General features: G+C 37.1%; 2 protein-coding genes across 4 annotated transcripts in view; one reads left to right on the top strand and one right to left on the bottom strand.

Annotated features, from left to right (window-relative positions):
• FASTKD1 (FAST kinase domains 1) overlaps positions 1-557 on the top strand; it is a 49,464-nt gene extending 48,907 nt beyond the window's left edge. For all 3 annotated transcript variants that reach the window (XM_058714756.1, XM_058714772.1, XM_058714782.1), the window contains one exon: positions 226-557. In XM_058714756.1, coding sequence (XP_058570739.1) covers positions 226-321 — 96 coding nt within the window. In that variant the 3' untranslated portion in view covers positions 322-557. The remainder of the gene's footprint in view (positions 1-225) is intronic.
• Positions 558-3,990: 3,433 nt separating this feature from the next.
• KLHL41 (kelch like family member 41) lies at positions 3,991-20,363 on the bottom strand. The gene is made up of 6 exons (XM_058714792.1): positions 19,167-20,363; positions 15,013-15,170; positions 14,761-14,868; positions 11,511-11,696; positions 9,712-9,858; positions 3,991-4,642 (listed from the first exon to the last, which is right to left on the bottom strand). Exons 1-6 carry the CDS (start codon positions 20,274-20,276, stop codon positions 4,531-4,533), a joined length of 1,821 nt encoding a protein of 606 aa, XP_058570775.1. The 5' UTR covers positions 20,277-20,363; the 3' UTR covers positions 3,991-4,530.
• Between the last annotated feature and the right edge of the window lie 1,553 nt (positions 20,364-21,916).

Below are 21,916 nucleotides of genomic sequence, written 5' to 3' on the forward strand. Positions count from 1 at the left end.
TGTCTCCCTCTCTCTCTGCCCCTCCCCCGTTCATGCTCTGTCTCTCTCTGTCCCCCCAAAAAAAAAAAAAAAAAAAAAAACGTTGAAAAAAAAAATGGTTTATGCTTCTGTGAGCTAATTTAATAGGGTCCTACAGTTTGGCTTAGTAGTGCTTACGAGTCTTCTCTGATGCTTTTTGTTGTTGCTTTAAAACTTTAAATTCAAACTACGTTGCGTATTTTACAGATCCCTCATTTTGAATGGAACTCTATGGCACTGTCAACAAAGGAAGCTCGGATGGACTACCTGAGAGAATGTATATTTGGAGAAGGCAAATCATGACTGTAGTTTTAAATTAAAATTCGTGATGCTGGTGTGTCACATTTGAACTTATTTTAATTAAGGGGCCTGACTCAACTGAAAAATGATAGTACAGAATTGACTGGTTTCAAGGTCAATTGAATACCTATTAAACAGACATTTTACTTTCTCCAATACTTAATCTTTCTCTACTATCTGGTTGGGAAATTGTATAAAATTCTTAATGTAAAAAACTTGTAGCTTTGAAGAAACTTGAATCGTTCACAGTTCATTCTTTGAGGGCCTACTAAGTGTCAGTAACTGTTTTAGGTGCTGGGAATACAGCAGTGCATATTGTGTATCTGCCACAGGTGGCCAGCAAGGTAGGAGGGAAAGTCATAGGTACTAACACTTCCTAGAAGCCAAGTAGAGAAAGCATTTCAAGGAGGGAGAGGTGAGCAGTTGTATCAGATGCTGCCATCAGGTAAAATGAGGACTGGGAAATAACTGTTAAATTTAGCGACATGAAAATCATTGGTAACCTTGAAAAGAGTAGTTTTGGTGAAGTGCTAGGTGTGAAAGCCTGACTGGTTTAATAGAAACCAGGAGGAGACGGGATTTTTTTTTTTTTTCTTAATAAATAAATGGAAGTAAAGAAATGGAGTGGTAGCTGAGGGGGAAAGTGACCAATCTTTTATTTTTTTTTTAAATGTTTGTTTTTGAGAGAGAGTGCAAGAGGGGAAGGAGCAGAGAGAGAGGGGGTGTGGGACAGATGATCTGGAGCGGGCTCTGTGTGGACAGCAGAGGGCCTGATGTGGGGCTCGAACTCACAAACCACGAGATCATGACCTGAGCCGAAGTCAGACACTCAACCGACTGAGCCACCCGGGCACCCCAGAAAGTGGACCAAACTTAACCTGGTCTGATCGTATACATGCTGGGGGAATAGTGATTTTCTCTTGCCTTACAACACATTTATTTAATAAAATAGTAACTAGGGACCTACTATGGGACGTAATCCCTAGCCCTTCTTCCAAGTGTGGTATATTTGTACTCTGCAGAAAGCCATGTTGTAACTATCCTCAGGCTACTTGGTGTAAGTGAAGGTAATTAGCATTTGAAGCTTGCTATCTTCTGACTTCATGACCTTCTAAATTCATTCTGTCCCAAAATAAGTTGGTAGCCAGAATGCCTTGAGTCTTAAGCATAGCTATAAAACATGTGTCCTGGGGCACCTGGTGGCTCAGTCGGTTGAGAGTTAAGCTTCCGATCAGGTCATGGTCTTGTGGTTCATGGGTTTGAGCCCCATATTGGGTTCTCTCCTGTAAGCGCAGGGCCTGCTCTGGATCCTGTGCCCTTTTCTCTCTGCCCCTCCTCAACCCACTCGCTCTTTCTCCCAAATATAAACATTTAAAAAAAAGCAAAACCAAACGTGTCCTGCATGGATTTTGGTGTGTTGATATTTGATTTAGGTTTAGTTGAAGCACTTGTTTAAAATATTATTACTTTGCATGGTGTGAAATGCAATACATAACAGTAAGCAAAAAAAAAAAAAAAAAAAATAGTAAGCACTTTAAGAATAAAATGATTAGACTGGGGCACCTGGGTGGCTCAGTTGGTTAAGTGTCCAACTTCGGCTCAGGTCATGATCTCATGGTTCATGAGTTTGAGCCCTATGTGGGGCTCTGTGCTGACAGCTCAGAGCCTGGAGCCTGCTTCAGATTCTGTCTCTCTCTCTCTCTCTGCCCCTCCCTCACTCATGCTCTCTTTCAAAAATAAATAAAAACGTTAAAAAAATTTAAAAAATGGTTAGACTGAGGAGGATTATAAATTGTTTTCTTTGGATATAAATGAAAACCTAGTTATTGTGTACTTTGAATACAGGGAAATCTTGATTAAACGACCCTGATGTACCTTTCACTTACTGTTACACGTAATGTGACTTCTAGTGTACCACATCTCGTACTCTCCTTCCTCTAGGCTGCCCTACCCAAATGGCTTTATTTATGTATATATTCTTACATATTTTTGTTTGATGATCTTTCTATTTAAATAACTGGAGTTGTTATAAACAAAACATTCTTTTTTTTAAAGCATTCTTTTTTCATTGAGATATAATTCATATACCATAAAATTCACCCTTTTAAAGTATACAATGCAGTGGTTTTCTAGAGTATTCACAAGTTTGTGCAACCATTACCACTATTTAATTCCAGAACATTTCCATCATCCCAAAGCATTATTTTTACAATGTAATATCATGTCTGTGTTGGTCTGCACTCTCTCCCCAACATGGGGCTTGAACTCACAACCCTGAGATCAAGACCTGAACTGAGATCAAGAGCTGGACGCTTAACCAACTGAGCCACCCAGGCATCCCTGTCTTGCTTTTATAATAAGCACTTCCTCTTACAGTTTTATCACTCAGGTTTGCATCTCTAGACACCATAATTTGCCTCCCCACAACCTTTTAAATGTGTCTTAATCTAGAAGTATCCCACACCACCCCTTTCTCTTCGAAAGTTTATCTGCTGAACAACCTGTAGAATTTCCCACCTTCAGGATTTGTTGATTATATAATCCTGGATAGTTTAGAATAGTTTCTGTCAATACAGAAAAGTAGCCAGGATTCTACTTCAAAGATCCAAAATAAAACTGATTTTTATTGGATATGTTTCCATATTTACAGTACAGACAATAAAACTGTATGACCACTCAACTGTTCTTTATGAAATTGCTTGACAAATAATAATGGAATACTCCAAATTAGTTCCAAGTCAGATTTCTCAGAAAGCGACATGTGTAAGGCTAGAAGTCGAACATGTCTACAAAAGCATGTGAAACCCACGGACGACGATTACTTGGTGACTTGCACAGAGTTGAATGTGATGGCTGTGGACACACTGAAGAGCCAGCCTAATGCATATACTAAACAAACTGCTTGAGTATAGGGTTTCACATCCTAGAAAACGCAATAATACAGTCATCTTTCCGTTTTTTTTTTCTTTTTTCTTTTAAAAGTTTTTTTTTGAGAGAGGGAAAGCATGCACATGCACCTGAGCAGGGACCAAGAAGAGAGAGAATCCCAGGCAGGCTTTGTGCTATTAGTGCAGAGCCCCATGTGAGGTGTGATCTCATGAACTGTGAGATCATGACCTGAGTGGAAATCAAGAATTGGACACTTAACTGACTGAGCTGCCCAGGCACCCCAGTCACCTTTCTATCAGAAATTCGCAAATAGGTAGCTCTTTCATGGAATATATAGATAAAACTTAAACCGACAAATACACAAATATACACCTCACTGGCCCCAACTTCTGCCCAGCAATTAGAGAATCAGTTCATTTCCTAAGGACAGTCCCCAACCCTCCTATCACAGACACTGTAGTCAATGGCTTGAAGACTGGTTTACTGTTTTTAACTAAATTTTTTTTTTAAAGTTTATTTATTTTGAGAGAGAGAGAGAGAGAGCAGGAGGGGCAGAGAGAGAACCCCAAGCAGGCTCTGCACTGTCAGCACAGAGCCCAATGCGGGGCTGGAACTCAGGAACTGTGAGATCATGACCTAAGCTGAAACCAAAAGTTGGACGCCTAACCGACTGAGTCACCCAGGTAACCCCCCCCCAAAAATTAAATTTGATTTAAATCATAAACAATATACTAGTGTCACAAAAGGAATGGAGAAAAAAAGAAAGACCACTTAAAGTTGACTACTTAGAGGTTTTTTTCCCCTTCAAATGAAACCCATTTATTATACTTTTTAAATAGCATTTCCAAAGTTTTCTCATGGTATGTAATCTTTAATATAATGCATAGAATCTTGTCATATCTTGAAGCACAAGGGAAAGTTTTTGACATTTTAAACATTAAAAAATGTAGATGTACATGTTTCATTCTCCAATTTCATTTATAATAGAAAATGAGTGTAAAGTTACCATTAACAATGCAAATGAAAGAATTAGTAAACAACTCAAATTTAGAAAATTTCTTTACAATCGAGTGAGACAGATTAACAAAAGGTATAATCTGTTCAACTTAATAAATTTCCTACTAGAAAATGGTTTTAAACAATGATCGTTACATTGAAGATTCAATGACTGAGGTTTTGACACCCACTGCTAACCTCATGGACAGTAATTAGTGAATAATTTCTACATCAATCTCTGTATAGGCTTTTGAAAACATAATAAATTAAAGCCCTATTATCCAAACAAACCACATTCCATTCTATTGTGTTTTTTCACCTCCCGGTTTATAGTTTAGACAGTTTGAAGAGGTTTAAACGTGTTGCTAGGCAACTAGCTCCTGAAGCATAACGTATTTCCTTCAACATCCCAGCCCATTCTTTTTTATCATCTTCATACCTGATGGAGAAAAAAAAAGTAATCAATAAGCAGTTTTTAAATAGATAGTTCTGTACGTTTCCTTGTATTAAATATACGAATGTGGGTCTTTGAGAAAAACCTATTGGCTCTTAACTAGAGGAGGACACACCTGACTGGTACAATATCATTTGAATTCCTCCTCAAATATGCTTTCTCTGAGCATATGTCTGAACTACCGCCATGGTGTTTAATCTGGATGTTTAGGCAGTTAATTAAGCCTTCTCTGGGAATCAAAGACTGTGCAGAGATGAAGAGTAATAGTTAATCAATCATTCACATTTGGATTGATAAAGATGGCTGGTCGCTATGAGTCAAAGTCAGCAGACTCTACATTAAGAGTAAGAACTGAAAAGTCAGGGACAGCTGGTCACCTTGATTATAATTTCAATCCTTCCCATACAGTGGTGCCCACCATGGCAGCTGATGCTAGTGATCACTCCAGAAGAATCCATTCCCTTCTGCTTTATTGTCCTGTGTGAGTACTATTAGATTTTGCATTTGATGTTAGGTAAGAACTAACATTAGGTTGTTCCCTCAGGGAATATTCACGGTTATAAAGATACAGGAACTTGAATTGCTTTGAAATATGTGTGCCTCTACTCTGCCTGGTGCCTGGAATGCCTTCTCTGCATGAGGAATTCCTAAACGCTGCCCTCTCTCTGAAGCCTTTTTGTAGCTTTCCCTTCATTTCTCACATTGTCCTTTATATAGTATCTATTATAGCAGTTACCATTCTATTGAAAAATTTTCCTCATATTTATGTCCTCAACAAGCTCAAGGGTATTTGAGGGCAAATAATATATCTTATTCACCTTAGTATACTCCCTCCTCCAGAAGCTATTAATACTTGGCACAAAGGAAATACCCCCAAATCATTCTATAATGATGATTTAAAGTAATAATTTTTATTTTTATTTTTTTATTTTTAAAAATTTTTTTTTTTAACATTTATTTATTTTGAGACAGAGAGAGACAGAGCATGAACAGGGGAGGGGCAGAGAGAGAGGGAGACACAGAACCGGAAGCAGGCTTCAGGATCTGAGCCATCAGCCCAGAGCCCGACGCGGGGCTCAAACTCACGGAACATGAGATTGTGACCTGAGCCGAAGTCGGACGCTTAACCGACTGAGCCACCCAGGCGCCCCTAAAGTAATAATTTTTAAAAGTAGCTCATACTTATGTAAGATATGTCCTATCTGACTTAATTTTAACAATAGTCCAAATTTAATTTTCAAGATTTGTACTGTACACCAAGTGATTTTTACATTGAGAAAAGTAGACAAAATATATTTTACCATTAATAAAGGGAAGAACTTTAATTATCTATGCAAAATTTGGGGCAACAAATTAAAAGAACGGTTTTAAGTGACTTAAAGAAAAAGTGACCACATTTAAGCAATATCAGGTTAAATGAGGCTTAAAAGCATTTGCTTCCTGACAGTTATGTATTTTTTATTTTTATTTATTTTTAATTTTTAAAAATTTAATGTTTATTTATTTTGAGAGAGAGAGAGAGAGACAGAGTGCAAGCAGGGGAAGGGTAGAGAGAGGGAGACACAGAATCTGAAGCAGGCTCCAGGCTGTGAGCCGTCAGCACAGGGCCCGACGCGGGGCTCAAACTCACAGCTGTGAGATCATGACCTGAGCCGAAGTCGGATGCTCAACCGACTGAACCACCCAGGTGCCCCAGTGACAGTTATATTTTTACTTTCAGCTTGGTCAATCCTAAATAATGGAAAGATTTCAGCAAAAAATACGAGAATGGAAGGTTTTGGGGTTTTTTTTTTACATATCACACTAAGAGGGTCTATATGTTTAGAATGTGGTATACCGATAGTTCTCATCTCTGCAAATGTGAGTAGAGATTCACCAGGAAGTTGAGGACCAGTGGGCAGCCACCTTTCTGGAAGATCAGTGGCTCTCAACTTTTTTTTTTCTCTTTAATGTTTCAAGTTTTTATTTAAATTCTAGTTAGGTAACATACAGTGTAATATTAGTTTCAGGAGTAGAATTTAAGTGGCCGTCAACTTCAGTGCACATCTGAGTCACCTGGAGGTCTTGCTAGAACACAGATGGCTGGACCCCCCAATCCCAGAGTTTCAGTAGATCTGAGGTAAGGCCTGAGAATGTGCATATTTAACAAGTACACAGGTGGTGCTGATGCTGCCTTGGAAACCACAGCAGGTCACTGGTTCTCAAACTTGACTTGCACATTTGGAACCACTAGAGACATTAAAAATACTGATGCCTGGGTCCTACCCCCAGAGACTGATTTAACTGGTATGGAGTATGGCCTGGGCATGAACATTTTTTAAAGTTCCTGACGTGATTCTAATATGCAGCAAGAGTTGAGAATTATTGCTCTAGATTTTATCACCCAAGTGGAAAACACCAGTACCTAAATTTAAAATTTTACAGCCAAGCAGACAGTGATGAATGCATTCTTGCCTTTCCCCAATCTGGAGGTTCCAAAACTTGTCTGCATATTAGAATCATCCAGGGGTCTTTTGAAAGTTTAAAAGCCCAGACCATACTCTAGAAAATGAAATCATAGTCCATAGAGGTAGGAAAGAGGTGTCAGTACTTTTTGAAGCTCCCTACATGATTCCAGTGAGCAAGCAACTTTGGGAACCACTGTCCTAATTGCAAAATCAAACATAATCAGAGAGGATGCCTCTTTCAGGCTCCCCTCAGCAATGTAAGGGCTACTTTTAGCAGGAGATGCTCTACTTTGCTGCCTACAACATCCTCCTGCTGAAGCAACTTAGCTTTTGACCACCGTTAGGAACCACAGTGGCTCATGTGGGATTCAGCTGATTGACAGCACCATTCCCTAACATCAGTGTTTTTGACCCTGGCTGCATAGTAGAATCACCTGAGAAGGTTTTGGGACCTCACTGCAGAAATCCTGATTTAATTGGCCTGCGTTAAGGTCCAGGCGCTGGTATATTTTAAAAGCATCCCAGGTGATTTAAAAATTTTTTTCTTTAATGTTTTTATTTATTTTTGAGACAGACAGAGCATGAGCAGGGGAGGGGCAGAGAGAGAGGGAGACCCAGAATCTGAAGCAGGCTGCAGGCTCTGAGCTGTCAGCAAAGAGCCCGATGCAGGGCTCGAACTCATGGACTGTGAGATCATGACCTGAGCCGAAGTCGGTCGCTCAACTGACTGAGCCACCCAGGCACCCCCATCCCAGGTGACTTTAATGTGCAGCCAGGGTTAAGGATCACTGCCTATTCACTCTTTGTGCTTATCCCTGTTTTCCAAAAACCCTAACCTTCTCAGCCCTCCATTATTTCATTCTTTTTTTCCCTACTGCTTCCAGCCTTTTTCCATCTCAACTTCTCCCTAAGTCTAGCCTCTTCCCTCCCTGGAAATCTCTGGTTTCTTTTTGTTCCTCCTCCTCTTTTGGGGTGGGGAAAGATGAGTAATACTTAACTTCCCTTTATAGCTACTTTTTCTCTTGCCTTCTACATAGCTAGTTACTATTACAACAACACAAGGAAATAATGTTTGATGCATAAAATAATTCCTTGGTTAAGCCACCGGTCTTTCAGCCTTTCAGTTCACCAGGGAATAAGGCATGTGGTGGGTCAGGTATAGAAGCAGTAATATCCACTTTCTACTCTTGGCCTTGGCAGTATGCCTTCACTGATCGCTCTTCCAAAGCTATCCCTACAAATTTATTTATTTTTATTATTTTTTTAAAAATGAAATTTATTGTCAAATGGGTTTCCATACAACACCCAGTGCTCATCCCAACAGGTGCCCTCCTCAATGCCCATCACCCACTTTCCCCTCCCTCCCACCCCCCCATCAACCCTCAGTTTATTCTCAGTTTTTAAGAGTCTCTTATGGTTTGCCTCCCTCCCTCCCTAAAAATTTAAATGAGTGAGCAAATCTCTTGTTAAAATGAAGATACTGATTAAGTTTGGGGTGAGACCTGGGATTATGCATTTCTAAGAAGCTCTCAGGAGATGCCACCACTGGTGGTCCATAGACCATACTTTGAGTACCAAGGTTCCAGACAATCTGGTGACAGACCAAGGAAGAGCATCCATCCTTGAGAGTGGGGGCTGGCCTTCAGCTGAGAGGGAAAGCATGAATTTGGCAGTTTCTGGATGAGTGTACGGTATCAACTCACTAATGCTTACCTCAAGCAACTGAGATCTGCCTCCTATAAATTTTTATCAGCAAGCACAGTGCCTGGGCTGAAGGCAGCAGGTGCCATTTGACAGACACATGTGGTATCCTAGTGGTAACCAGATATCTGCATACTGTATGCCCTGCCCCAACCATGTGGCTCTCCATGACACAACTTACACTTCTGCTCCTAAGACTTCCTGTATGTGCCCTGGTCTCCAGGGGACATTCACTGTATTAGAAACTATGGTAAAATTCACCACCCCCACACACTGTATAAATACTACATTCGTTTCAAGCCTAACTTCAAAATATTCAACTGAGTAACCACTGCAGGTGTCATCCTTCGGAGACCTGCCCAGCATCGATCTGAGGGGTAAAATGGATTGCTCCTTTTCACTTGTTTCTTTTTTAAAAAGCTTTTGTAACTGAATCTTCAAAAACTCAAAAACGGTTTAAGTTAGAATCAAAACAGAATTAATGAATTTGTGGAAAACTCAAGAAGTTAACTACATGTTTCTTCAGAACTCTTAGAAAATAAAGTACCCTCTGGTAGAAAGATTTGGAAGCAGCCCTCACTCTACTGGATGCCTAGTGCAGTACACTTTCAGAGCAGAGTAGAGCTTTATTAAAGAATCAACAGTCCGAATCTCATTTTATTGATTAAGAAAAAGGCCTAGATAAGTTCTTTCCCAAGCACACAGCTAATTAGAAGCAGTACTTGATCATCAAGTAAGTGGCACGTGCAAAAGTTCAATTAGGTTTGAAAAGTGTTTAAGCTACTATCAAGAAGAAGCATACATGTTGGGAAAGTCTGGCTTACTCTTTACTGCAAAATTGCTTTATCAGTTATCAGTTATTTGATTTAATCTTTGGTCCAAAAAATTGGAGTCAAAAAAACTTACTTCCATATGTCATTGACTTCAGTGGGTGCAAACTCTTTAGACTCCAGTTGAATCATGGCAAAGCCCCCGATGGCATACAGGGATCCAGCCAGGCTGACCAAACTGATGGAGCTTCTTTCTTGGGGAAATTCAGTCATTACTTCCCATCTAGGAATTATTGAAAATACAGTCAATGTAAAACCTCAGGAAATGCCAAATTTATTTACTGAACAATTATGTGAAATTATAATTTAAAAATTCAAGTTAGCATAGGCATCTAAAATTAGAAGATTAAGTTTTTCTACTGAAAAATAGCTAAATATTTCTTTATTTGAAAGATGTCGCCAGATTAAATACAAAGCCCTCAATATGTCAATCTTGGACTATTTCACCTTCATCAATTAGCATGTTCAGCAATGGTTATCAAAATGTGTGCCATAAACTGGGGGGTTGGTACACTTCTAGGGCTCCTGAGTCTTACTGTGCTGGATTTCATTTGAATGGTAATACAAATTTTTAAAAAGCCTGGTTTCCGTCATTTCTCAAGAAATCTCTAAATCCTTTGCAGCAAAGGCATGTAATTAACCTAGTTGAGAAACTAGAGTTAGTAATTTTCTTTTTAATGACTTCATCTTTTTAAATAAAGGATTTAAGGGAACTTTTTAATGTTTAAAGCCATATGAAATAGGACAACTAATGATAAAATTAATAAAATCAGTTGGAGGTATCAAGAGTCTAGAATGAGTTAGTCATTTTGGCAACTCTCTATTCTATTTCTCTGTCATTAAAAGTGGACCTTTCTCTAAACATATTATTTGTTTTTCTAACTATAAAAATAGCACATATACATTGTAGACAATCTGGAAATACAAAAAGGTATAGAAGAAAACAAATACCACCATGATCATACCCTCCAGACATAACCATAAGCAACATTTTAGTGTAATTTTGTTTTTTTCAAAAAGCATACAGATTTATAAATATAAATGTCTATACATACACATGAAAAAGCTATGAACATAGAGTGTTTATAGTTCTGTGCACTGCTTCTTTAACTTCTTATGAGTGTTTACCTATATGATAGTTTTCAAAAACACGATTTTTAATGATCGTTTAAAATCCTGTCCCATAAAAGTTCCTTGGTGATTTTCAGATACTAAAGTGTATTTTGTAATCAGGCATACATGGTTCCCTAAAAAAGTAATGATAGTGCTCTGATTTTTCTTCATTGCTAAGCTAGGAGTGTAAAAACTATGTATTTATCTAGATGAGTGAACTCAAAAATTTGAAAAGACTAATTTTACATAAACGATATCTGTCAAATGTCTTTTCTTATTAACTTTAAGCCAATAAAAGCTTATAAGTGAAAATTTAAAGAAATTATAAAGAGTATAAAAGAATTAACCATTTGAAGCATTCATGCTTTACAAATATCATAAGCTAAGTGGAGGTCTTTTCATTCTACATATTTCAAATCAAAACACCATACGGAGACATGTATATTCACCCACGTGTATATAATTATTCAGAAGTATTACCTTTGCACGACTAAATTCATAAAGTTAAGTTAATAACAAATAAGGACAAATTGAACACTCCAACATTAACTTGAGGACTATGTGTTCCAAGTTGCAAACACATGTAATGCATCAAAATGTTAGGCTTTTCACACCCAATAACAGTAGAAGGAACCCACATACTTCATCTTAATCCTTGCCTCCCTGCCCTCCTCTCCCCATGTCCTAATCAGAAAGCTTCATTTTCATCCAAAGTTAAAAAGTAGAGTGATTCATATGCTTTGGTAAGATACAGCAACTCACTTATTGGTTATGAGGTCAAAAGCTTCTACTGAAGCTGAAAGGCCATCTTCGGTGACGCCTCCTGCAATCACAATCTTGCCCTTATGTATGGCCACCCCAAACATGGAACGAGGGGTTTTCATTGGAGCCACATCTTTCCAGTCTCCTTTTTTTGGGTTGTAGATAAACACTCTGTTTGTACACTTTCTGTAAACATAAAAGACAACAAAATGGTCCTTTTAGAACCTTCCTTTCTGAAAGAAGCAATTTCACTAATCGTTTAACATTGCTTCCCATCTCAGATACATAAAGCAGAATTAGAAAAACTCATAAGTATTCTGAATCTGAGCCTATGACACAAGTGAAGGACAACTGCCAATGTGGGCACTAAAACTATTTTGTAACTTAAATATACTACTGGATGGTAGAGTACCTTTCCTTTAGGCAATCGCCCAGAGTGGATTTTAATCCTATCTGCTGCTAAATCCAACAGAAGACACAGATAGAGTTAAAAAAAAAAATCATAGACCCTTTTTGTGCCAAGTAACAAAAATGTTAAGTTTATCTTATTGTTTGAATCTCCTAGGAATGACTTAGTTAATTTAAAAAATAATTAGGTATGAAAGTACCTACTTTAAATTTAACTCCATAATATGACGGCTTGTTTCATTTTAGTATACTACTAATACACCAGTGTATTTTAAGAAATCTGGGACTATAGATTAGACAACTAGTCGTCTGAATAGATGAGTAAGGAGAGCAGTTTTATATGCTAAATGCTACCAGGAAAACCTGTACTCATCTGAATTATTCTTAGTATGTTCCTCAGAGTTCCTTAAGGTTATCCATAATTTACTGATAGGAGTTCAAAATGCTAAATAATAATTCATCAACTGGATATATTTGTGGGCTTTTTTATTTTCTTTTTGCTTTTTTAAAGTAAGCTCTACACCCAATGTGGGGCTTGAACTCTCAGCCCCAAGACAGAGGGTCATATGCTGTAGCAGCTGAGCCAACCAGGTGCCCCTGGATATATTTGGTAAAGCAAAAAAGCCAACAAACAACACTCCCAACGTTTTAGGAGGACAACTTTTTTCTTTAGTCTTATGAAAGACCAGATATCTGGAGTAGAAGCATTTCCTCTAATATTTGACTATGGGTATTTTAAAACTTCTTGACAAGGTCATGATACAAAACCATGTTCTTCAAATTCAGTGGTGTTAACTAGTGAGATTTAGTGCTTACTTTTAGATAATGACTCATTTCAAAGTTCTTTGGCATTCATCAAGCAATGCTGTCTTGGTTAATCATACTCTCAAGATTAATATATTCTTACCAACAAGACCTGTATGCTTCTTACTGACATATCAATTTCCTGGTTACTAATACCACTTGAAGGAAACAATTTAAATCATTTGGCAGGGTCAGTAGATTTTCAAAGTCAGAACACTGCTTAATACACATTTTCCATCCTATTTACTCAAAATAAGATTTTGCACTAAGTTTGTAATATGGCCTTCCTTTAAATTATGGGAATGGCTGGGATTAAGGAAAATATTAAAATATCAGAATATGTTATCTTTGAATATGGATAGACTGTATAAAAACCCATTGTTCTTTTTAAACAATTAGTCATTTATTTTTATTTTATTTTATTTTTAATTGAAGTATAACTGACATACCATATCGTATTAGTTTCAGATGTATATCATAGTGATTTGATATTTTTATACATTATGAAATGATCCCCCTGGGTAAGTCTAGTTATTATGTGTCACCATACAAAGTTGTTAACAATGTTATTGACTACATTCCCTATCCGTATATTACATCCCCATGAGTTATTTTATGATTGGAAATTTGTATCTCTCAATCCCCTTTACCTGTCTTACCCGTCCCCAACATCTCCCCGCTCTGGTAACCACCCGTTTGTTTCCTATATCAATGAGTCTGTTTCTTTTCTTTTCTTTCTTTCTTTCTTTTTTTTTTTTTGCTTGTTAGGTTCCCATTGCTTTTTAAAATCACATTTCCTGTGCTATTTGTCATTTTAATTTAATAATAACCATTAATTGTTAACTCAGAATATAGAGTTCTTTATTTCTAGCACATTTCCATATTCTACTCTCCTTTCCTGCTTTGCCCTTATAATTCTTAATTCTGGTTCCCTTTCCAGGATTATCTCTATTTATTAAGCAGCTCGGGCAAATGAGGACAAGCCAAATTAGGCAGAGTTTTCAGAGGCAGGACATTAGTTCTCACTATTTAAACTGAAAATCTTCATTTTACCAGACAGGCTCCTGGCTTAACCGACTGACTTTTGGAGCCCTCTGAAGTCACTTCTCCCTTTGAGTAACAAGATCCTTTTCCTAATTACCTATCCCTTGAGAAGTGCCTAGAAATCAAGTTATATGAACCTTCATCCTGTTTTTCTCACAAGAAACTAGGCAGCCGTGGGTGTACCAGATGCAGCTGTTCTGTTTGATCAGTGCCTCTTTGTGACCAGTTGTTAAATATTTTGACTATCAAAATATTTAAATATTTTTACTCTGTCCAGGAGTAAATCAGTGAAACATTGTTTAGGAAGTAACTGCTTTCTTTTCTGTCACCAGGCTCCTCAGTTTCAAACTCACCTATCTAAATTCTTTTATGAAGGTAAAGTACAAATCCATGATATTTTAATGCACTATTGGTTTAGCAGTTATATTTTAGATATAACATTAAAGAGGTACACTTAGTTTTTATCTAGTTGTGGCCAAAAGAATAAGAAAGCCCACTGGCTTTAACGTAGTGAAATATAATGAAAAAGACTTGATTATGCTCCTAAATGCTGCTTTTCAACTGTAAGAATGCTTATGAGGGCAGTATCATGCTAGTTCCTAGCAATATGCTGAATATCTACACATTTACTTTAACAAGTTTTATTTATTTTTTGATACTTTAGCAACTGTTAACTTTTATACAGTTTCCCTTCAGAAATCATTTATAATATCCTCCAATAGCTTTTCAAAATTTTATTTTGAAACTTTCACTTCCAAAATGTTATAAGTGAGAACCAAGTCTCATTTCAGTATGTAGATTCAGATGAAAGGAGGGAAGAACTCTTGCAATAACAAAATCATTTGGAGGGGCGCACGGCTGGCTCAGTCAGTGAAGCATGCAACTCTTGATCAGGTTTGTGAGTTCAAGCGCCACGTTGGGGGTAGAGCTTACTTAAAAAAATGTTAAAGAAAATCATTTGGATGTAAACCATAAGGAGATTTTAGGTACTTACTTGTCATCTGTCTTTCCTCCTAGACAATATATCATCCCCTTATGTGAAATCACACTATGGCCATAGACTTTGATAGGCAGTTTTTTAACTTCATTCCATTTTGCAGTCCTGAAATGAGAAGACGGTAGAATTTCTATGCTTTGAAACACATTTTCTATGCTTTCAGTTAATTCTAGGTTCTAAAGCTATGAATATGTAATGGGCATTCATATACCTGAATGCTTACGAAACAGGAATGTCATGGCAACTTACACGGGATCATAGCATAATACTGAATCCAGCGAAGCCTCTGTTTGAAGGTCTTTGCCTGCAACTACATAGATTTTGTCATCTACCTCTCCCAGACCGAAGAGACACCTGGCTGATGGCAGAGGTGGAAGTCCAACCCACTCGGATGCTATGTTGTCAAGCTGAAAGAAAAATATATAAGGAATTGTACAGCTTGTTAGAAAAGAGTTACAGTCGTTCCAAGAAATATGCTATATTCTATGTATTGTTTACAATACACTGAGATAGTGGGACGCCTGGGTGGCTCAGCTGGGTAAGCATCTGACTCTTGGTTTTGGCTCAGGTCACTATCTCACAGTTCGTGAAATCAAGCCCTGCATCGGGCTTTGTGCTGACAGCATGGAGCCTGCTTGCGATTCTCTCTCTGCCTCTCTCTCTGTCCCTCCCCTGCTTGTTCTCTCTCTCTCAAAACAAATAAACTTAAAATATATATATTAAAAAAGAATACACTGAGATAGTCAAAGATGTTGCAGGTAAAATAAAACTGCAATCCAAAAGTATCATATTTTACCTCTGGATTACCAAGAAAAATGGGAAATTCTGCTTGGTTTACCAAAATAGCTAAAAGTAACAAAATCTGGAAAAAGAGAATAGAGTCACTAGAGTTTGGTTAGAACTGTGAGGTTTCTTGTCAAAGTTTCTTCCCATGTTGTCTTGTTCAGGTTTGAAAAAAGCATCCTAATACTGTTAGCTCCTTGGGGAAAGAGAAGTTGTGACTGTGGGGAGGGTGTATGTGAGTGACCCCCGAATGCTATATTTAACATGCTCCCCAAGCCAGGACAGCTGGACCTGTCGCTCAGTCCACAGACAACTGGGATGTTAGGCAATATCTTTTTTCTTTTCTTCAAAACTGTGTAGGTTTCTCTCTGTTTCACTTTATTATTTCTGACATAGGCAGGGTTCTGGCTATAACCTCCTAGCCTTTTGCTGGAAGTCATTGGAAAAACCCTCGCCTCTGTCTTTTTTTAAAATTGTATTAGGAAGTAACTTGCTTGTGTTTGCTGCTGCTACTTCTGCAAGCCTCAGACAGCTCTCTAGGTGCCCATGCTCTCGGGTAGGTAATTCTGGTGTGGCAGGATCAGTTTCAACGCTTACTATTGGTAATTTTACGTTTTTCCACTTTGCATTTTAGGACATGAAGGCATGAGAAAATTGCTTTTTGAAGGAGTGCAGTTACAGATTTGTTCTCTGTAGTGCTACATCTGTGTAGCAGAAGAAGGAATAAACCCCAGAATAACTGGATACCAAGAGTAGGTGCAGATAATAAGGGCTGTGGTCAAGGGAGGGTCTCTGTAGAAGCCTATGTATATTTCACCTCGTAACTTTGGTTAAAGCAAGTACTAATTAAAGACTAGATAAAATGAGCAGTTTAATCCTCACATATGCATTGTTAGGTCTGCATTCACAAATTTTAACATCTAGGTTGTGATCGCTAATTTTTTCATTTTTGAGAAAAAGTCCTTTCATCAAGTAAGTGGTGTGTAGTATAGTAGAAATAATGATGAACATTTATGAAGTTTGGACTCTGTGACAGGCTGCGTACGGAACACTTTACACGGGTAATCTCATTCACTCCTCCAGGATTGCCACTTTTATTATCTCTGTTTTACAGACGAGAAAACTGAGGCACAGAAAGGTTAAATAATTGGTCAAGCACAGAGCTTTTAAGTGATATTCAAAAACAAGCTATATAAATCCACTGTTTTTTAAAAATGGGAACAGCAATTACAATCCCAGACTAAAGAGTTAACTGCCCACACTGTACAGGACTGTCCACATCACCATCCTCTCCCCAATCAGGGCACTTAGTACAGCAGATGTAACAGTACTGTCTACCAGGCTCTTTTATAGATGATCTGTCAAGCTATTTAACTTGTCTGGCTCCAGTTTCCTCATCCTTAAAATCAGGGTTTGGACCTACATTACTTTAAAATGGGATCCTGTTCAAAGATTTGATGAATCTTTTAATTCTATGAAAAACAAAACAAAACAAACAACCCTCTCTTAGGTAAAAAATTCTCATAATCTATTTATAGTACACAATCAAAGATCATACTACTCCTAACTTAATACATTCTAAACAGACGGGATCAAGCAGAAAAATACAATATAAAACATGAAATTCTCATATATTTTCTTGTGAGTCATAAATAACCCTTCTTACAGTCAGGTGTTTTTATCCTGGCATCTTGTTGCACTATTTGTCCCTTTTAAGAGAAGCAAGTCATGGGCAATGACAGAGAGTTGACCTTTTCAACTTTGTGTAACTGTTTTTGTAGCTATAAAGAACATTGAACAGGTTTCTTGAACCAGAAATGAGAGGCTGTGCCCATAAAAGTAAGAGTAGTTGGTGATCACAAAGAATGAAATTTTGCCATTTGCAACAACGTAGATGAAACTAAAGTGTATTATGCTAAGTGAAATAAGTCAGTCAGAGAAAAACGCATATCATATTATTTCACTCTTATGTGGAATTTAAGAAACAAAACAGATGAACATTGGGGAAGGGAAGCAAAAATAAGATAAAAACAGAGAGGGAGACAAACCATAAGAGACTCTTAAAGACAGAGAACAAATTGAGGGTCGCTGGAGGGGTGGGGGTGGGGGGATGGGCTTGTTGGGATGAGCACTGGGTGTTATATGTAAGTGACAACTAAATTCTATTCCTGAAATCATTATTACACCATATGTTAACTAACTTGGATTTAAATTAAAAAAAAAAAAAGTAGTAACAGGATGGAAGAGAATAAAGATAATACTGTTAAGTATTCCTTGATCTATGATTTCTAGATACCTGTCTGTCCATTTGTGTTTTATGTCATTTTTACTTCCTAGATATAATGATTGCCTTTTAAATTCAATTTGGCTTTTCTGAAATTTCACTGATTTTAAATTAGAGCTTAGGAAATTTTCTGGCATGCATTCAAACACTTAGGATTATAGCTTCTGTTTTATTTTTGTATTTCATAGTTAACATTTTTCAATGGAACTTTGAAAATTAAGAATGATTAACATATATATTACATTTTTCAAGATTAGGAAAAGCTGGTTAAAGGTAGTATTTTGTGAAGGCACAGTATGTCACACACTGAGAGCACACAGTGACTGTGGTATGACATTCTACACTTATCTTTGGCCTTTCCAGTTCAAGTGCCCATAAACCTCAGGCCATGAGTAGCTATGATCTAAACAAACTCATCTGAGCTAGCTGTAAGCTACAAAGTAGCTTAAAAATTGGCATTATTAAAGATAAAGGGTAAGCCACTGATTCCTTCATAAACGGATAAAATATAATGTGTTAATAATATGAAACAAACTCACTTCAAACAAACTATTTAAAGAGTTTAGTTGGGAGTATTTGGTTTCTTGGACACATCTGTGGTTTCACAAAACAGATTAAATTGGAATGATGTCGAAGTACAACTCTGATCCAAATACATGTGGTCACTTGTCATAAATAAAAAATCATCGTAAATAAAAATTTCTAAATATAATTGATGAATTCAAATTAGTGACACCTTTGTAGTTTTTCCCAGAAGGTAACCCAAAGTTTGTAAATTAAGTTATATAAGTTCTCTTCATTTTCAACAAAATTATATTTTAGGCAGTAAACATAAATAACAGGTAAAATACCACCCTTAAGAATTTCAAATCAGTTCAAGAAAACCTGGAAAAAGGCTGAAAATCTGACCAATTATAATTTTTGCAATGTGGAAAGTACTACGGTTTAGAGAAATACATTAACCTACTTAATGGGTTAAAAGTTTCAATTTAGGTTTTACTAACACACTGGGTTTTGAAGGATTATAGTCACCATCAGCTATAAACTTAACACTATGGGTAAAAGAGTGTAAAGAAAATCTGAGTCATCACTTACACATTAATTAGAACCTCATTCTTCACCAAACCTTTTATTAAATATTAACAAGCAGGTAAGTTAACTGATCTAAGTACTTCTGTCAGCTCTGTAAGTAGCAAAGGTGCAAGGGACTGGATAGGACATCCAGTAGAATAAAATGCAATGCAAACAGCCTGAATGATTCACACATCAGGTAACTGGGTAGTAAACAGCAGCCTTTCCTTTACGTCTCTACTTTTAGAAAACTAGCCCTTCTTACCTGGAAGAAGTAGGACTGTAGAGGTTGATCTTTATTTTCTTCATCCACATATAGTCCTCCTACCACATACACCTGATTTTGTTGGGTAACAATGCTAGAATGATTTCGGGGAATCTGCTCAGCCAGTGCAGTGAGGTAGCACTCATTTTCTGTGGGATCATAAGCCACGGCAGCTGTGTCATTCACCAAGAGGATGAGGTCTTTGACAAACATTCCATGCCTGGGAATGTCATTCAGGTAACCAGGAAGTAAATCTTCATCACCAACATCACCATTCACCTCCCCAGCCCCAGCCTTCTCTGCATTTTTGCTAGGTTCTGGGAGTTTGCCTGCAAAGGCATCTTTGAGAACTTTGATTTTTTTCTGGAGTTCTGGGTTGCTTTTAATTATATCATCTTTCTCAACGTGATCTTTAAAATATTTTTCTGTCATAAGGCGAAAACGAATACAATCAAACACTTCGCTAAGGTTTTTGACCCTGTTTTCCTTGTCTGTTCGCACCCATTTCATCACCGCCTCAAATACCGCTTCTTCCTTCTCCACATTTAGACTGTCATTTGAAATGACTGAGATCAGTTCCTGCGGAGATAGTTGCATAAAGTCCTCTTCCTTACAAATCTGTACAAAACGATCAGACACAAATTCACGGGCAGAGATAGCAAGTCTCGGGCAGTCAAGAAGAAGTCCTAATCTTAAGATGGCTAGACAGTTACCAGGAGCAAGTCTTTTCTGAAGATAGGAAACACAGACAGTGAACACCGAGGGGATCTGAAATCGGCTGGCCAAGGCAAAAATATCTTGCACGTTTCCATCGTTGAGATCAATACTGGCAGAGTACAGGTACTTGATGATTAAATCCAGTACAGCAGGATCCACATTATCTAATACTACCTCCTTTTTTTTCCCCTCATCAATTTCAGATAAAAAATACTCACGGAAGTAAGGACTACAAGCTGACAAAATCAATCTGTGGCAAGGAAGACTTTTGTCACCTGCTTTTAGGGTGCAATCGATGAATTTTTTTTCATCCAGGAGATCTTTTAGACCATCCTGAAGAAGGGTGGATTGGTAAAGCCGCAGTTCCTCTGTGAGTTCCCGCTGGGAATCCATTTTGTGAGTAACCTGGGTAAGGAAGGGGACACTGAAGGCCTTAGCTCCTCGCAGCACACAGGTCTAGCTGTAAAAAGGCAGATCAGTGTGCTTTGCCCAGCTTGAAGCCTTTGCAATTTAATCCCACCGGCTAAATATAGATACCCACTCTAACAACGGGAATTTAGGAGAGCTGGTTTGGAAAGAAGAGTTGTTCTTGCAGCTGTTATAGATTGAAGGGAACAACTGGAACTTTTAATCACTAAGGAAACAGCTAAGAAACAGGGGATTTAAATGAAGTAGAAAGCTTTAAAATACATAAAGCATTACAGCATATGTCAACAAAGGCATGTTTAAAGAAAATGTTTATTGAACTAACAGAAAACTGAATCATAAAAAATGAGTCAGTCCGCTAAAAATGGTCTAGTGGCAAACTCCTTGGCTGTCTGAATTAATGATGCAAAGGTCAAGAATATAAGGTGAGTTCATCTGAATACTCATAAGCAAAATCCCTTTTCCAATAAGTGTTACATACTAATTTTTATTTTCTATTTAAAACAGTGGGATTTACAATTTTCTTCTAGAAGTACGAAACTTAAAAACTTCTGTTTCTGTACTGTAATTTTATTTTTAAAAACTATCAATAATAATACCCCACCATAATTGAAATAATAAATACAGAGAAATTGCTAGTTTTCTAAGACATTCCGAATTATCTTTATTCTTAAATGGAAAAACCCTAATTTGTATTGAATTAAATGATAAAATTATTTATTCATACCCTGCCTTGCTCTACAAAGGATCTGATGTGGCAAACAATAATAAAACAAGTCAAATAAAGGCAAAAGGTTAAAAGGAATCATCAAGCTTAGACAGAAATAGAAATAGTTAAAAGTCAACAATAGGGAAAGAAAAAACTCAAATATAATATGATTTACTAAAGATACTCTGTGATTTTAAATGTTGAAGATAACCTTTCATTAAATAAAAAGTTAAAATACAGATATAACTCCATGAAAACAATGTTATCAACAGACTACAGCAGACTGAGGAAGACGTGCTATATATCACCTGCATAATTTGGAAAACAAGACTATATAAGGAAAAAGAAAAGAATATATAACTGAAATCGTAATTTAAGTTCTCGATTATAATAGAACACCATATTGATTAGGGAATGCAGAAGTCATGATTTGAAAAAAAATTGATCCTTTGTTTATATGCAGATGACATTGTATACCTCTTCATGAACTATTTTATTATAAAATTATATTGTCACAGTTTCCGAACTCAGTGGGGCTATAGAAATACTGTATAATTTCAAATTTTGGTATTCATAAAAATGCTCAAAAGAATATAAGCTCCATGAAGACAGGAAGTTTTTTTGGTTTGCTTTGTTCAATGCTATAGCCCCAGGGCCTTGTGTGCTCCATAAATATTTGTCGAATGAATAAATGCCCCCAGATCAGTGAATTCTGTATTTCTAAACTTCAAGGTTTCTACCCATGAGTAAAGATTTTTTCTTTTATTTTACATCACAGTGAAGTCAATGGTACTGTCAGCTGCTAAAACAACAGCTGAAAGAAGAGGTCATTGACTCTTTTTTCCATTTATAGATGTCAGTGAAGGTTTTAACACACTAGAAAAAATGAACAGCTGCT

The sequence above is a fragment of the Neofelis nebulosa genome, chromosome 2 (assembly GCF_028018385.1).
Source record: "Neofelis nebulosa isolate mNeoNeb1 chromosome 2, mNeoNeb1.pri, whole genome shotgun sequence".
NCBI classification, from domain to species: Eukaryota; Metazoa; Chordata; class Mammalia; order Carnivora; family Felidae; genus Neofelis; species Neofelis nebulosa.